We start from the raw sequence: 16,354 nt of genomic DNA, 5'->3' as shown, positions 1-16,354 counted from the left end.
AAATGTCCCAAGACAGTTTGAAAAACAGGACATACATATTTCTCTTACTTCTGACAGGATCCGGTGTTGCTGCAAGCTGTGGCATAGGTGAGCAGCTGCAGCTCTGATTCAACCCCTAGCCTGGGAACTTCCATATGCTGCAGGTTTGGCTCTAAAAAGGAAAACAAAAACAAAAACAAACAAAAAAAGGGAAAAGTAAAGATGACCACTAAAGACCTTTTAATTGCTCTGTTAATTTATCAACGAAACAGGGATTTTTTTTTTTTTTTGGTCTTTTTTTTTTTTTTTTTTTTTGCTATTTCTTGGGTCGCTCCCGCGGCATATGGAGGTTTCCAGGCTAGGGGTCTAATCAGAGCCTATGCCAAAGCCACAGCAACGCAGGATCCGAGCCGCATCTGCAACCTACACCACAGCTCATGGCAGCGCCGGATGGTTAACCCACTGAGCGAGGGCAGGGACCGAACCCGCAACCTCATGGTTCCTAGTCAGATTCGTTAACCACTGCGCCACGACGGGAACTCCGAAACAGGGATTCTTAACCTTTTCTGTGCCATGTGTTCGTTCCTTTGGCAGTCTGGTGAAGCCCATGTAACTCTTCTCTGAACAATGTTAACAGTATTTAGAATTTTAATTAACTTTTTTTTTTTTTTTTTTTTGTCTTTTTTTTGTTGTTGTTGCTATTGCTATTTCTTGGGCCGCTCCTGCGGCATATGGAGGTTCCCAGGCAAGGGGTCCAATCGGAGCTGTAGCCACCAGCCTACGCCAGAGCCACAGCAACACGGGATCCGAGCCGCGTCTGCAACCTACACCACAGCTCACGGCAACGCTGGATCGTTAACCCACTGAGCAAGGGCAGGGACCGAACCTGCAACCTCATGGTTCCTAGTTGGATTCGTTAACCACTGCGCCACGACGGGAACTCCTTAATTAACTTTTAATACATAAGATTAAAAGGAAACAACATAATACAATTTTGTTTTAAATTTTTTTTTGGCTGCCCCTGTGGCAGGTGGAAATTCCTGGGCCAAGGATTGAACCTGAGCCACAGCAGTGACAATGTTGAATCCTTAACCACTAGGCTACCAGTGAACTCCATGAAACACAGCTTTTGGAGTATTAAACAAAAACCCTGAAACTGTGATATAGAAATAAACATTAAGTTTTAACACATAAGATCTACTGGTAGGTTTAACAACCATAGTAATTCTGAGGTAGAGATGAGTGTAAATGATATTTTGATATATCTGTAATATCTCTAACATGATATGAAAAAGTGGTGACAAAGCCATGGAAACCTCAACTACTATATATACATCTTTTTTTTTTTTTTTTTTGTCTTTTTGTTGTTGTTGTTGCTATTTCTTGGGCCGCTCCTGCAGCATATGGAGGTTCCCAGGCTAGGGGTTGAATCGGAGCTGTAGCCACCAGCCTACGCCAGAGGCACAGCAACGCGGGATCCGAGCCGCGTCTGCAACCTACACCACAGCTCAAGGCAACGCCGGATCATTAACCCACTGAGCAAGGGCAGGGATCGAACCCACAACCTCATGGTTCCTAGTCGGATTCGTTAACCACTGCGCCACGACGGGAACTCCTATATATACATCTTTTCATTTTGGCCTATAGTCACATTTGAAAGAAATGTTAAATTTCAGTTAGATATTAGGGAAAATACATTTTTCCCCTACCTAAGTTCACCCCTGAATCCTTAAAAGACTTCCTATACAAACGAAATGGCTCAGCTATATAGGTGTTTAGTAACTTTTAAACTGACAAGCAGATCATATAATTTAAGGAGCTCAGGTGAGAAAATATCCTTTTTACCTCTCTCGATTGGACATTGGCTTCATTTGTAATTGGGGGGTCAATCTTGTTGGAGTGTTGATGTTTTCACTGGGTTCCTCAGAGAGGTGGCCTCTCTAAAAAACAGATGGACCAGATTGCAGGAAAAACAAAATCAATCAGAAATCACCTCAAAAAATATTAAAATTACTCTCAAGATGTCCCCCTTTAATATTTCCCTTATTTCAGTAACTGTCACTAAGAAGTTGCTTGGGCAAAACTGTGAGATCATTATTTACCCTTTTCTTCAGCTTGTGCTTAGACTTCCTCTTTTCTTTTGACCGTCCAGACTTTTTATGTGTGGATACTGGCTGGCTGCTTTTGTTGCTGGTGAGTCCATTCACGCGTTGACTCTTGCCTCCAATGATTCCTCGACATTTCTCAAAGCCACACTTACACAGTTGCTTTGAAAGGAAAGAGAAGCAAGCTTTTAGCCTGTAGTTTCACTGAAAAGTTAAAATAGAATGCCTAAGCATCTGGACACCTAACAGTAAGTCTGAATCAAGAAATTTCCATACAGAGAAAAAACTGAGAGTAAAATAAATACAAATGTTTCTACTATAATAGAAAAGAAAAAATTAAATTTTGAAAAAACTTCACTAGAAAAGGTAAGAACTGACTAGAGATAAAAAACGATTGAGCAGTCTCTTTCTAGAGAGTTCTGAAAGAATAACTGTGACCTATGTAACTTAGATAAGTGGGGTAAAGAGTGAAAAAGTGTCTTCTCCAATGTACTTCTTCTCAGTGGCTACAAATCAGTAATGTTCACTGAAGGTCCACATTATATAAGAGCACTGTGACAGAGTTCAAACTCCCTCCTGAATTTATTATTCTTACCTGTTTTTCAACATTGAAGGAATGAAAATTGTAATCATAAGTGAGTTCAGTACCAGCTGGCATATCTTTAAGAGCATATAGTCCAATTCGGTATACTCCATTAACAGACCTACAGGGAAAGAATAAGAGTTAAAGGCAAAGATTCATAATACCATACCTAAAAACGAGAAAAATGGGTACACTGATTTCAAATGTACCTTTGTTTCTGTACCCAACTACTCAAGTTTCCAATAACTGGCCAATAACTCCATCTTTAATGTCTCTTCTATTCTATCCAGCCTGTGTAATACTGACAAACTAATAGTCCTAAATTGGTTCTGGAAAACATGCCTTACGTTGTTGATGGTTTGAACTTTTCTTGTTTCGTATTCAAAGTCCTTCTAACACACGGCTTTAGTCTATTATGAAATAAAATTATTTCCTATGGATTACCTATAAAAATCTTCTATTTCCTACCAATCTCCATCTTTCTCACCTATACATGAATGTCTCGTCTGTTCCATTTTACCTAAGTTATCAATAAGCTTACATGTACTGTTCTACATGACCTATATAATATATAGTTATAGCTAACATTTATTGAATGCCTGTTATACTGATTACAATACTTTATCATACAAACTTATTTAGTCCTCCCAAAAACTATATTTAAAAAAGTACTATTATTAGGTAGTATTATAACCCCCATTTTCTAATTGAAGAATCTAAGGCATGGAGAATTTAAGAAGTGTGTCCAAAATCACATAGCTCATACCTGAGGGAGTCAAGTTTCAAATTAAGGCAAATTAAGGCAGGCTGGCTTCAAAATCTTAACCACTAAACCATACTGATAACAGGTTATCTCAAAACAACCTTATAAGACAGGTATTATAACCCCTATCTTATTATGAGGTAATTGTGTCTTAGAGAGTTTGCTCATGGTCATGTAGAAATAAAGTTTCAATAAACCCACACTGTTTGATTCTACAGTTTCTCTTCTCTTCCTTCCTGCCAAGGTGGAACACATTGACATTTAGCTAGGATACTACCTCTATCAAATCTATCTAGTATCTTTAGTTTTTGATATTCTTTTTTTCTAAATTCAGAAAGCATTTTTGGTCTATACCAGTAGCTGGCCCATTATGGCAGACAAACCCCCTCCAGGTATTTATAAGTTTTTACTGTCACACAGCTATGTCCCAAGATTTGCTGACCTGGGTGTATACTGTAACATTTAAAATTTGAACATGTTGGGAGTTCCTGTTGTGACGCAGCAGAAACAAATCTGACTAGGAACCATGAGGTTGTGGGTTCGATCCCTGGCCTCACTCAGTGGGCTAAGGATCTGGTGTTGCTGTGAGCTGTGGTGTAGGCCAAAGATTCGGCTCGGACTCTGTGCTGCTGTGGCTGTGGCAGAGGCCGGCAGCTGTAGCTCCAATTCAGCCCCTAGCTTGGGAATCTCCATGTGCTACGGGTGCAGTTCTAGAAAGGGAAAAAAAAAAAAAAAAAAAAAAAAAAAAATCGAACATACTGTATTAAAAATTTGGGGGGAGGCATAACTTGCATAGAATAGAATACACAAGTCTTTTTCCTTTTCTTTTCTTTTCATGTATCTATGGCATACAGAAGTTCCTGGGCTAGGAGCTGAATCAGAGCTGCAGCTGAGGTATACGCCACAACTATGGCCAACACTGGATCCAGGCTGCATCTGTGACCCAAGCTGCAGCTTGTGGCAACACCACATCCTTAATCCACTGAGCAAGGCCAGGGATTGAACCCGCATTCTCCCAGAGAAGACGGCACATTCTTAACCCGCTGAGCCACAATGGGAACTCCCCAAAATACACAAATGCTAAATGTATATATGGCTTGCTGAATTTGATTTATCTGTACACCTGTATAAGCTTCCAGAAAGGGCCTCTTTCCGAGTCAGTATTCTACCCAAAAAGGATTGCCATTATTTTAATCTGTATCTCCACAGAAAATATAGTTTTGTCCATTTTAAACTTTAAATAAATGGAGTAATACAGAATATATTATAGACAATTACATGCCTACCTTCTTTCAACGTTACACTGGATTGTAATACAACTTTACATTGCTGTATAGTACTCCATTATATAAACTTAGCACAATTTATATAACTATTTTAAAGCTGATAAATATTTGGATTGCTTGCAGTTTTTAACTTTTTTTTTTTTTTTTGGTCTTTTGTCTTTTTGTTGTTGTTGTTGCTATTTCTTGGGCCGCTCCCGAGGCATATGGAGGTTCCCAGGCTAGGGGTTGAATCGGAGCTGTAGCCACCGGCCTACGCCAGAGGCACAGCAACGCGGGATCCGAGCCGCATCTGCAACCTACACCACAGCTCACGGCAACATCGGATCATTAACCCACTGAGCAAGGGCAGGGACCGAACCCGCAACCTCATGGTTCCTAGTCGGATTCGTTAACCACTGCGCCACGACGGGAACTCCTGCAGTTTTTAACTATTATTAAAAAGATTCCTGTGGATATTCTTACACATGTCTTTTGACATAAATATTCACTTACATTGGGGATATAAGTAGGAGTGGGTTGCTGGGTTACTGGATGTGTTCAGTTTTGGCAGGCACTGGAAAACATCTTCTATAAGTTGTTTCATCAATTTGTATTTCCACCAGCAGTAGCACTATTGAGCAGTTATGTTGTTACACTCGTCAACATCTTAAATTGTCATTCTTTGATTGTAGTCCTTTTGGAGGGTATGTAGTAGAGTTTTTAGGCTGTGCCTGCAGCAGGTGGAATTTCCTGGGTCAGGAACTGAACCCACATCACAGCAGCAACCCAAGCTGCTGCAGTGACAATGCCAGATCCTTAACTTGATGCGCCACAAGGAAAATCCTATTCTTTTTTTTTTTGTCTTTTTTGAGCTACACCTGTGGCATATGGAAATTCCCAGGCTAGGGATCTGATTGGAGCTGCAGCTGCCGGCCCAGACCACATCCACAGCAACTCAGGTACCGAGCCATGTCTGTGACCTATACCACAGCTCACGGCAACACCAGAACCTTAAACTACTGAATCGGGCCAGGGATTGAAGCTCCATCCTCATGGATCCCTATTCGGGTTCATTACCACAGAGCCCCAATAGGAACTCCAAAAATCCTATTATTTAATTTTTTTTTCTCCCACTGTAGAAAAGCCAGATTTTTTTGCTTTTTGTTAATTAACAACATTGCAGTTTTTTATTTTATTTTTAAAAACTATTTCAGCCACATTTACAGCCTATGGAAGTTCCTGGGCCAGGAACTGAATCCAAGCCAGAGCTGAGACATACACCACAGCTGCGGCAACTTGGGATCCTTAACCCACTGCAATACCACCTCCACAGGGACAAGCTGGCTCATTAATCCACTGTGCCATAGTGGGAACTCCTGTACCATGTTTATACTTAAAAATGAAGTACACTTTTTCCCTTGGTTAGGAGTGGATTTTTAACATGGCTTAATTAATATCTCTCTGATGACTAGACTAAGCAGCATTTTATATTATTAACGACTTTTATATAACACTCTTTGATGTGTACTTTTAACTATTTAAAAACTGGACTGCCTTTTTCTTAATGATTTGCATATTCTGAATTTTATTTTTAAATTAATTCATTTTCCTTTTTTTTGTCTTTTTAGGGCTGCACCCTTGGCATATGGAAGTTCTTAGGCGAGGGGTCCAATCCAAGCTGTAGCTGCCGGCCCACGCAACAGCCACTGTAACTTGGGATCCAAGCCACATCTGCAACCTACACCACAGCTCACAGCAACACTGGAATCCTTAACCCACTGATCGAAGCCAGGGACCAAACCTGTGTCCTCATTGATGCTAGTCAGGTTCACTAACCGCTGAGCCACAATGGAAACTCCTTTTTTTTTTTTTTTTTTTTAAATGGCCACACCTGCAGCATATGGAAGTTCACAGGCTAGGAGTCTAATTGGAGCTGCAGCTGCCAGCCTACAGCCACAGCAACATGGGATCCGAGCTGAGACTGAGACTTATACCACAGCTGATGGCAATGCCGGATCCTTAACCCATTGAGTGAGGCCAGGGATCGAACCTATGTCCTTATGGATACTAGTCAGATTTGTTTCTGCTGAGCCATGACGGGAACTTGAAACTTGATTGTTTGAATGGCAATATTTAGGTCTATGATTCATGTTTTTAATTTCATTTCGTGAATATTTTATTATTTATTAATTTTAAAGTTTTATTAAAGTATAGTTGATTTACAATGTTGTGATAATTTCTGCTGTAAAACAAAGTGATTCATTTATACATAACATGCATCCATTCTTTTGCAGATTCTTTGTTTCTTGTAACATTTCTGGCTTTAAAGTCTTTTTCTTTGATTTAAGTATTGTCATTCCTCATGGAAATAACCTAAATGTCCATGGACAGATGAATGGATTAAGGAGATGTGGTATATATATATATATACCACACACACACACACGATGGAATACTACTCAGCCATAGAAAAGAACAAAATAATGCCATTTGCAGCAACATGGATGGAACTAGAGACTCTCATATTAAGTGAAGTAAGAAAGAAAAGGACAAATACCATGTGATATCACTTATATCTGGAATCTAATATAGGTAACAAATGAATCTTTCCACAGAAAAGAAAATCATGGACATGGAGAACACACTTGTGGTTGCCAAGGGGGAGAGGGAGGGAGTGGGATGGATGGGAATTTGGGGTTAACAGATGCCAACTATTGCCTTTAGAATGGATAAGCAATGAGATCCTGCTGTATAGCACTGGGAACTATATCAAGGCACTTATGATGGAGCATGATAATGTAAGAAAAAGGAATGTTTATGTGTATGTGTGACTGGGTCACTTTGCTGTATAGTAGAAAACTGACAGAACACTGTAAACCAGCTGTAACGGAAAAAATCTTTAAATAAAAAACAAGTATAGGGGAGTTCCCGTCGTGGCGCAGTGGTTAATGAATCCGACTAGGAACCATGAGGTTGCAGGTTCGGTCCCTGCCCTTGCTCAGTGGGTTAACGATCCGGCATTGCCGTGAGCTGTGGTGTAGGTTGCAGACGCGGCTCGGATCCCGCGTTGCTGTGGCTCTGGCACAGGCTGGCAGCTACAGCTCCGATTAGACCCCTAGCCTGGGAACCTCCCATATGCCGTGGGAGCGGCCCAAGAAGTGGCCAAAAAAAAAAAAAAAAAAAAAAAGGAGTTCCCGTCGTGGCGCAGTGGTTAATGAATCTAACTAGGAACCATGAGGTTGCAGGTTCAATTCCTGGCCTCGCTCATGGGTTAAGGATCTGGCACTGCCATGAGCTGTGGTGTAGGTCACAGATGCGGCTTGGATCTGGCGTGGCTGTGGCTGTGGCTGTGGCTGGCGACTACAGCTCCGATTAGACCCCTAGCCTGGGAATCTCCACACACCTTGAGAGCAGCCCTAGAAAAGGCAAAAAGACCAAAAAAAAAACAAAAACAAAAAATCCAAGTATAGTCATTCCTGTTCTCTTTGGTTACTATTTACATGGAATATCTTTATCCTTTAACTTTTAACTTATTTATGTCTTTGGATCTCAAGTGAGTCTCTTATACATAGTATATAGTTGGATCATGTGTTATTATCGTTTATTTATTTATTTTTGTCTTTTGTCTTTTTTAGGGCTGCACCCGTGGCATATGGAGGTTCCAAGGCTAGGGATCTAATCAGAGCTGTTGCTGCCGGCCTACACCAGAGCCACAGCAACACCAGATCCAAGCTGCATCTGTGACCTATGCCACAGCTCACGGCATCACCGGATCCTTAACCCACTAAGCGAGGCCAGGGATTGAACCCGCAAACTCACAGTACCTAGCTGGATTCATTTCCGCTGTGCCATGATGGGAACTCCTCATGTGTTTATATCTTAATTCTACTAATCTTTAAAAAACTGAGATATAATTGACATAAAATATTACATTAGTTTCAGGTGCAAAATATAATGGCTCAATATATATGTACATTGCAAAATGAATGAGTCTAATTAACATTCACCATCATACATAGTATCAAATTGTATTTTTGTGATGAGATCTTTAAGATTCACTCTTGTAGCAAGTTTCAAATATACAACATAATATTATTAACTATATTCACCATGCTGCACATTACATCCTGAGATTTTATTTATTTGGCCCACCTTCATCCATTCTGCCCAGCCTCCAAACCCTTTTCTCTGGCAACCATCAATTTGTATCTAAGAATTAATTAATTTTTTAAAAAGATTCTGTACAAATGCAATCATATGGTACTTGTCTTTCTCTGTCTGGTTTATCTCATTGAGCTTAATGCCCCCAAGACCCATCCATGATGTTGCAAATGGAAGTATTTCCTTCATTTTCATAGCTGAATAATATTCCATTGCATTTATATATATACCACATTTTCTTTATCCATTCATCCACTGATAGATACTTGGGTTGTTTCCACATCTTAAGCTATTGCAAATAATGTTGCAATGAATATGGGAGTACAGTTATCTTTTTGAGTTATGTTTTCACTTCCTTCAGATAAATACCCAGAAATGGACTTGCTAGATTGTATGGTAGTTGTTTTTAATTTTCCAAGGAACTTCCACATGGTTTTTGATAGTAGCTGCATCAATTTATGTTACCACCAACAGTGCATAGGGATTCCTTTCTCTTTACATCTTCAGCAACACTTGTTACTTCTTATCTTTTTGATAATAACCATTTTAATAGGTGTGAGGTGATACCTTCTTGTTTTTGTTTGCTTTTAAAGGCTGCACCTGAGGCATATGGAAGCTCACAGGCTAGGGGTCTAATTGGAGCTGCAGTTGCCAGCCTACAGCACAGCCACATGGGATCCAAGACACATCTGTGACCTACACCACAGCTTACAACAATGCTGGATCCTTAACTCATTGAATGAGGCCAGGGATTGAACCACCATCCTCCTGAATGAGAGTCAGGTTCAAAACATGCTGAGCCACAATGGGAACTCCTTGTCGTGGTTTTGATTTGCATTTCCCCAGTGATTAGTGATGTTAAGCACTTTTTCACATACCTGTTGGCAATCTGTATGTCTTCTTTAAAAAGATGTAAATTCAGGAGTTCCCGTTGTGTCTCGGTGGTTAACGATTCTGACTAGGAACCATGCTTAGTGGGTTAAGGATCCGGCGTTGCCGTGATCTGCGGTGTAGGTTGCAGATGCGGCTTGGATCCCATGTTGCTGTGTCTGTGGTATAGGCTGGCAGCTGCAGATCTGATACGACCCCTAGCCTGGGAACCTCCATATGCTGCAGGTGGGGCCCTAGAAAAGACAGGAAAAAAAAAAGGAAAGATGTATATTCAGATTCTCTGCTTATATTTAATTGGGTTGTTTTCTTGCTATTAATCTGTATGATTTCTTTTCATATTTTAGATGTTAACCCCTTATCATATTGGCAATTATTTTTTTCCCATTCTGTAGGTTACCTTTTCACTTTGTTGATAGTTTCCATTGCTATACAGAAACACTAGTCTCACTTGTTCATTTCTGCTTTTATTGCCTTCCTTCTGGTGTTAAACCCTGCCCCCCCCAACCAAATCATTGTCAACTGATGTTTTCTTCTAGGATTTTTTGATTTTAGGTCTTATGTTCAAGTCTTTAATCCACTTTGAGTATGCTGAAGGATAGTTGTCCAGTTTCATTCTTTTTCACGTGGCTGTCCAGTTTACCCAACACCATTTATTTGAAGAGACTGCCCTTTCCTCATTTGTATATTCTTGGCCTCTTTGCCATAAATTAATTGACTACATATGTGTGGGTTTATTTCTAGGCTTTCTATTCCATTCCATTCATCTTTGTCTGTTTTTTTTTTTTTTTTTTTTTTTTTTTTTTGTCTTTTTGCTATTTTTTGGGCCGCTCCTGAGGCATATGGAGGTTCCCAGGCTAGGGGTCAAATCAGAGCTGTAGCCGCCGGCCTACGCCAGAGCCTCAGCAACGCGGGATCCGAGCCGCGTCTGCAACCTACACCACAGCTCACGGCAACGCCGGATCGTTAACCCACTGAGCAAGGGCAGGGACCGAACCCGCAACCTCATGGTTCCTAGTCGGATTCGTTAACCACTGCGCCACAACGGGAACTCCTTTGTCTGTTTTTCTGTCAATACCAACCAGTTTTAATTACCATAGTTCTGTACATAGTTTGAAATCAGGAAGCATGTTACATTCAGCTTTGTTCTTTTCTCAAGATTGCTTTGACTATTTGAAGTCTTTTGTGGTTCCACATAAATTTTAGGATTATTTGCTTTATTTCTGTGAAAAATGTCACTGGAGATTTACTGCACTGAATTTGTAGGATGCTTTGGGTAGTAGGGACATTTAAACAGTATGAACTCTTCAAATCCATGAGTACAGAGTATCTTTTCATTTGTGCCTTCTTTAAGTTCTCTCATCAGGATCTTACAGTTTTCAGTATATAGGTCTTTCCCCTCCTTGGTTAAATTTATTTTTAGGTATTTTATTCTTTTTGATGCTATTGCATATGATATTTTTTTTCTTTCTGCTAGTTATTCGTGAATAGAATTGCAATTGATTTTTGTATTTTAACTTTGTCTCCTGAAACTGCTAAATTTATCAGTTACAAAATTTTTTGGTGGCATTTTTAGGGTTTTCTATATATACTATGTCATCCGCAAATACAGTTTTGCTTCTTCCTTTCTGATTTAGATGCCTTTTATTTTTTCTTGCCTAACTACTCTGAATAGGACTTCCAGTATTATACTGAATAGAGGTGGTAGGAGTGGGCATCCTTGTTTTGTTCTTGATCTGAGAGGAAAAACGTTCAATTTTTCACTTGTGGGCTTTTCAACTCTGGCCTTTGTTAAGTTGAAGTACATTTCTTCATTCATTTTGTTGAGATTTTTTTTAAACCATAAATGATGTTCAATCCCATTCTCTTAGAGTTTAATTTGTTTACCTACAAATTAACTGCTGATGATGAGGGAATTATTTTTGTCATTGTGGAGTTTGTTTTCTACATGCCCTATAACTTTTTGTTGCTCACTGCCCTACATTCTTGTTTCTAATTGAGTTAATTTTTTGTAGTGAAATGTTTAAATTCCTTAATTTCCTTTTGTATATGTCTGTAGCTACTGCTTTTGTGGTTATTGTAAGGATTACACTAAACATTCTAAAGTTATAACACTGTAATTTTATTTATAACAGCTTAATTTCAATAACATAGAAAAACTCTGCTCCTTTACAGCTCTCTCTACTCCTTTCATTTTTTAAATTTTTTATTTTTTTTGTCTTTTGTCTTTTGTTGTTGTTGTTGCTATTTCTTGGGCCGCTCCCACGGCATATGGAGGTTCCCAGGCTAGGGGTTGAATCAGAGCTGTAGCCACCGGCCTACGCCAGAGGCACAGCAACGCGGGATCCGAGCCGCGTCTGCAACCTACACCACAGCTCACGGCAATGCCGGATCGTTAACCCACTGAGCAAGGGCAGGGACCGAACCCGCAACCTCATGGTTCCCAGTCGGATTCGTTAACCACTGCGCCACGACGGGAACTCCTCTCTACTCCTTTTAGTACTCCTCTCTACTCCTGATGTCACAAAACTGCATCTTTGTAAATTGTGTGCACAAAACTATAAACTAATAATTCTTTTAAACGGACGGTTACATGGAAAACAAAAAAGTGCAGTTGCAAACCACAGTAACAATAATTCTAGATTTTATAATTGCCAATGTATTTACTTTTATTGAGGATATTTATTTTTCCATATGGCTAAGAAGTACTGTTTAGTGTCCTTTCACTTCACCTTGCAAGAGATCCCTGAGGGAAAGGTCTAGTACTTCCCCTCAGGAAGTACAGGGTAGGTCTAGTACACAAGAATGCTCTCAGCTTTTGTTTATTTGGGAGTATTTTGATTTCTTTCTTACTTTTGAAGGACATTTTTGCCACATATGGGAATCTTGGCTGACATTTTCTTTTCGCAATGCTACATAATTCTTTTGCCTTCAAAGTTTCTGATGAGGAATGTGCAAACTTTCTTACTGAGGAGCTATTGTATGTGATGATTCACTTGTCTTGCTGCTTCCAAGATCTGCTCTTATCTTTTGAAAGTCTGATTATAACTTATCTTGGTAGTTGTGTCTGAATTCATCTTATGTGGAGTTTGGTAAGTTTCCGGGATTTCATGTCTTTCATGAAATGTGGAAAATTTTCAACCATTATTTCTTCAAAGAGTCTCTCTGTCTCTTTCTTTCTTCTCCTGCTGGGCCATCTACAGTGCATCTATATGGCTGACCTGCTTGACAGTGTCCCAGAGGTCCCTTAGGGTTCACTCTTCAATCTTTCTCCTGTTCCTCTGACTTGATAAATTACATTGTCTTATCTTCAAGTTCACTGATTCTTTCATCTGGCTCAAAAGAATGTGAGGCTCAAACCTGCCTTCACATTGATCTAGTGAATTTTTCACTTTAATTACTATACTTTTCAGCTCCAAAATTTCCTTTTGTTTCTTTTCAGGCTTTCTCTTTATTGGCATTTCTATTTTGTTCAAACATCATTTCCATGACTTTCTCCACATTTTCTTTTAGTTCTTTAAGCACGGTTAGGGCAGTCGTTTAAAAGTCTTTCTCCAGTATAGCTGCCATTAAGTCTATTTGAGGGAGATTCTAGTGAATTATTTTTTTTCTTTTGAATGGGCCATACTTTGTGTTTTGTTTTTCATGTGATTTTTTTGTTGAAGACTGGACATTTGAAACTTACAATGTGGTAACTCCTGCAATTAGATTCTCCTCCTTCTTCAGGGTTTGCTGGTTTTTTGTTATTGATCTTTTGATTGTTGTAGGCTGTCTCTGTGCCAAGGATCAGTCTGAGGTATAAACTTAACGTCTTACATCTTTTCTGATCCTTTCCTTGGATATGCACTATCACTTTCTATTTTCCCCCATATATGTGTTACTTTTGAATGTTTTAATCTTTAATGTGTGTCCCCAAAGGCAAAAAGCAAAAAAAAAAAAAAAAAAAAATGAAGGCAGAGAAAGGAGGGCACCTTACAATCTAACTGGAAGTCACTTTAGCGAGTGACTGAGGTACAACAATGGCTGAGATACAATGGCTGTCTTCCTCTCTGCCTGTACCTTCTGTGAACAGAAGTATCAATCAGAGAATAGGTTATTTGGAGAACAGGGTCCTTTTTACCCTTTCTAGCTTCTGCAAGTTGTATATAAGCTATTCCTATAACACTTAACACAGCTGTCTGCCATGTGCCTTAGGGCAGGGATGAGTAGCTGCTACTGTGCTATAAGCTCAAACTGACTAAAATGAGCCATAATGAACCATCTAAGCCTTCCCCTGGATGTTGTAAGACTTCAACAGACTCCAGAGTTCCAAAATCCTTTTATCAGACAGATTCTGCTAGTCCAAGTATCTAAGGAGATAGATTCCTGGTGCTTCCTACTCTAGCATCTTCTCAGAATCCTCTCCTATTCTGTATTTTTTTGAATTATTATTATATTTTGGTTGTTTTAGGGCTGCACCTGTGGCATATGGAAATTCCCAGGCTAGGGGTCGAATTGGAACTGTAGCTGCTGGCCGACACCACAGCCACCCCAACGCCATATCCGAGTTGTGTCTGCGACCGACACTGCAGCTCACAGCAACGCCAGATCCTTAACTCTCTGAGCAAGGCCAGGGACTGAATCTGTACCCTCATGGTCACTAGTCAGGTTCCATTGTAAGGTTATCACTGAGCCACGATGGGAACTCCTGAATTATTTTTTAGATGTGTTTTTTTTTTTAATTCTCAGTTAGATTCTAATCTATTTCACTTATTTTTATTTCTCACTGTGACAAATCCAGTGAGCATGTGATAAATGTGTTAAATGCATGGTTATGAGAAGAACAATATAATGCTTGGTAAGCAGTCAATAAATATCAGGTATTATCACACACACACAAACACATGTATATACATATATAAAACATTGTACTTCTCTAGAAGTGAGTATTAGGATGAAGTGTGAAGAAACAGCATGAACTTACTCTGCCTAGATGATCTAGCATAACGGACTTGCCTGAGCTGCTTTGTGTAAGCCAACTAAAACTGTGGAAAGATCAATCTCTGGATGCCCTCAATGCCTCAGTTCTGCTGATTCTTGGTTTCACCTTCCCCTGCTTTCTTACCATTTCTGCATTTCACAATTTGGGTCACAGCTGTGGTTGATGAATCGAGCCTCATTTCCCATGCGGTAACTGTCAATCACCATGCCACTATCCAGGTTCAGACAGTAGTGGTCACTATGATTATGATACTGCTCAATCATCCTGTTCCTAAAGAGAGAAGTGATTTAAAGCCAATTAATGACTAAGTTAAAAGTGAATTTCAAATATTCCATTTTCCATTCTAATCTGTTACCTTTACCATTTTACTCGAATATCATTTACCACTGTACCTGAACTCCTGTTCGCTGACAACCTCCCCTAGGTATTCAATGATGAACTGCCCAGCTTTTAGGGGTTCTTTGGTTCTGATTCCCCAACCTTTTTCCTCGGCTCGAAATCGTTCTAGACACTGCACCCACTCATGCCTCTGTATCCTCTGGTTACAGCACTGCTCACCACAGGGGCAAGTGTTGGGAGAACACTCAGCAAAGATCATTCTAGAAAGAAATGGAGTAATTATATGTCAATTAACATTATATATCTTCATGAACCCACTTTTTATTTTATAGGAATTTTAAAAATGAATGCATAAAATTGTCATTTTAATAAGGTTAGATTGGTTAAGAAAGTTGGTAAGGTAATAACGACTAAGTTCAAGGATTAACATTAATAAAAATACTGAAACTTTCCAAGTCAAGCTTCAACCACATAAATTAGTAAGTTAACTGTCTACTCAGTATGCTGAGCACATACTATCATATTTAGCTCTGTGCTAAGAACACATAAACTGTTACCCATAGAGAAATTAATAATTTGATGACTATATTTCACTATTGTTTTGAAGTAGGTCATGGCTATTTACAGATTTTTTACTGTGGAAAAATTCCCCTTAAATTTGCTATCATAACATTTACCATCATAACCATTTTTTTTTTTTGTCTTTTTGCCTTTTCTGGGGCCGCTCCTGCAGCATATGGAGGTTCCCAGGCTAGGAGTGGAATTGGAGCTGCAGCTGCCGGCCTACGCCAGAGTCACAGCAATGTGGGATCCGAGCCGTGTCTGCAACCTACACCACAGCTCATGGCAATGCCGGATCCTTAACCCACTGAGCAAGGCAACCTCATGGTTCCTAGTCGGATTCATTAACCACTGCGCCATGACGGGAACTCCCATCACAACCATTTTTAAGTGCATAGTTCAGTAATTCACATTGTTGATGTTTTATAGGAATTTTATATTTCATTGGCATAAATGACATTTCCACACTGGAAATAACATTTCCAGAATGTGTGATTAGCTGAACATATAATCTCTAGTGAATGAAACCTGATTGTGTTCCTGGCTCAGGATACCTATAGTAAACTGGTAAGTCCACACTAAGATAAGAAAATAAACTAGGGTGTTTACGTCATATAAAAAACTTTCACAGTAGAATAAAAATAACATTAAAATGTTAACCAAATTTCAACCATATTAGGATATCTTATCCAATCAGCTTTCAAAATGCCTGATTAACTGAATTAAATA

At 39.5% G+C, this 16,354-nt stretch overlaps 1 protein-coding gene across 17 annotated transcripts in view; it reads right to left on the bottom strand.

Moving 5' to 3' along the window:
* ASH1L (ASH1 like histone lysine methyltransferase) overlaps window positions 1-16,354 on the bottom strand; it is a 189,247-nt gene that overhangs the window by 23,490 nt on the left and 149,403 nt on the right. For all 17 annotated transcript variants that reach the window (XM_085022729.1, XM_013997002.3, XM_085022730.1 and 14 more), the window contains 5 exons: window positions 15,118-15,324; window positions 14,849-14,995; window positions 2,680-2,788; window positions 2,082-2,246; window positions 1,825-1,919 (listed from right to left, as the gene is read on the bottom strand). In XM_085022729.1, coding sequence (XP_084878855.1) covers window positions 1,825-1,919; window positions 2,082-2,246; window positions 2,680-2,788; window positions 14,849-14,995; window positions 15,118-15,324 — 723 coding nt within the window. The remainder of the gene's footprint in view (window positions 1-1,824; window positions 1,920-2,081; window positions 2,247-2,679; window positions 2,789-14,848; window positions 14,996-15,117; window positions 15,325-16,354) is intronic.

Source organism: Sus scrofa, chromosome 4 (assembly GCF_054392235.1).
Source record: "Sus scrofa isolate SSC_HxYL_T2T_F1_AM1 chromosome 4, Sscrofa_HxYL_maternal_Yorkshire_Landrace_v2.0, whole genome shotgun sequence".
Taxonomy (NCBI): Eukaryota; Metazoa; Chordata; class Mammalia; order Artiodactyla; family Suidae; genus Sus; species Sus scrofa.
This window is presented reverse-complemented; position numbering and strand designations above follow the sequence as displayed.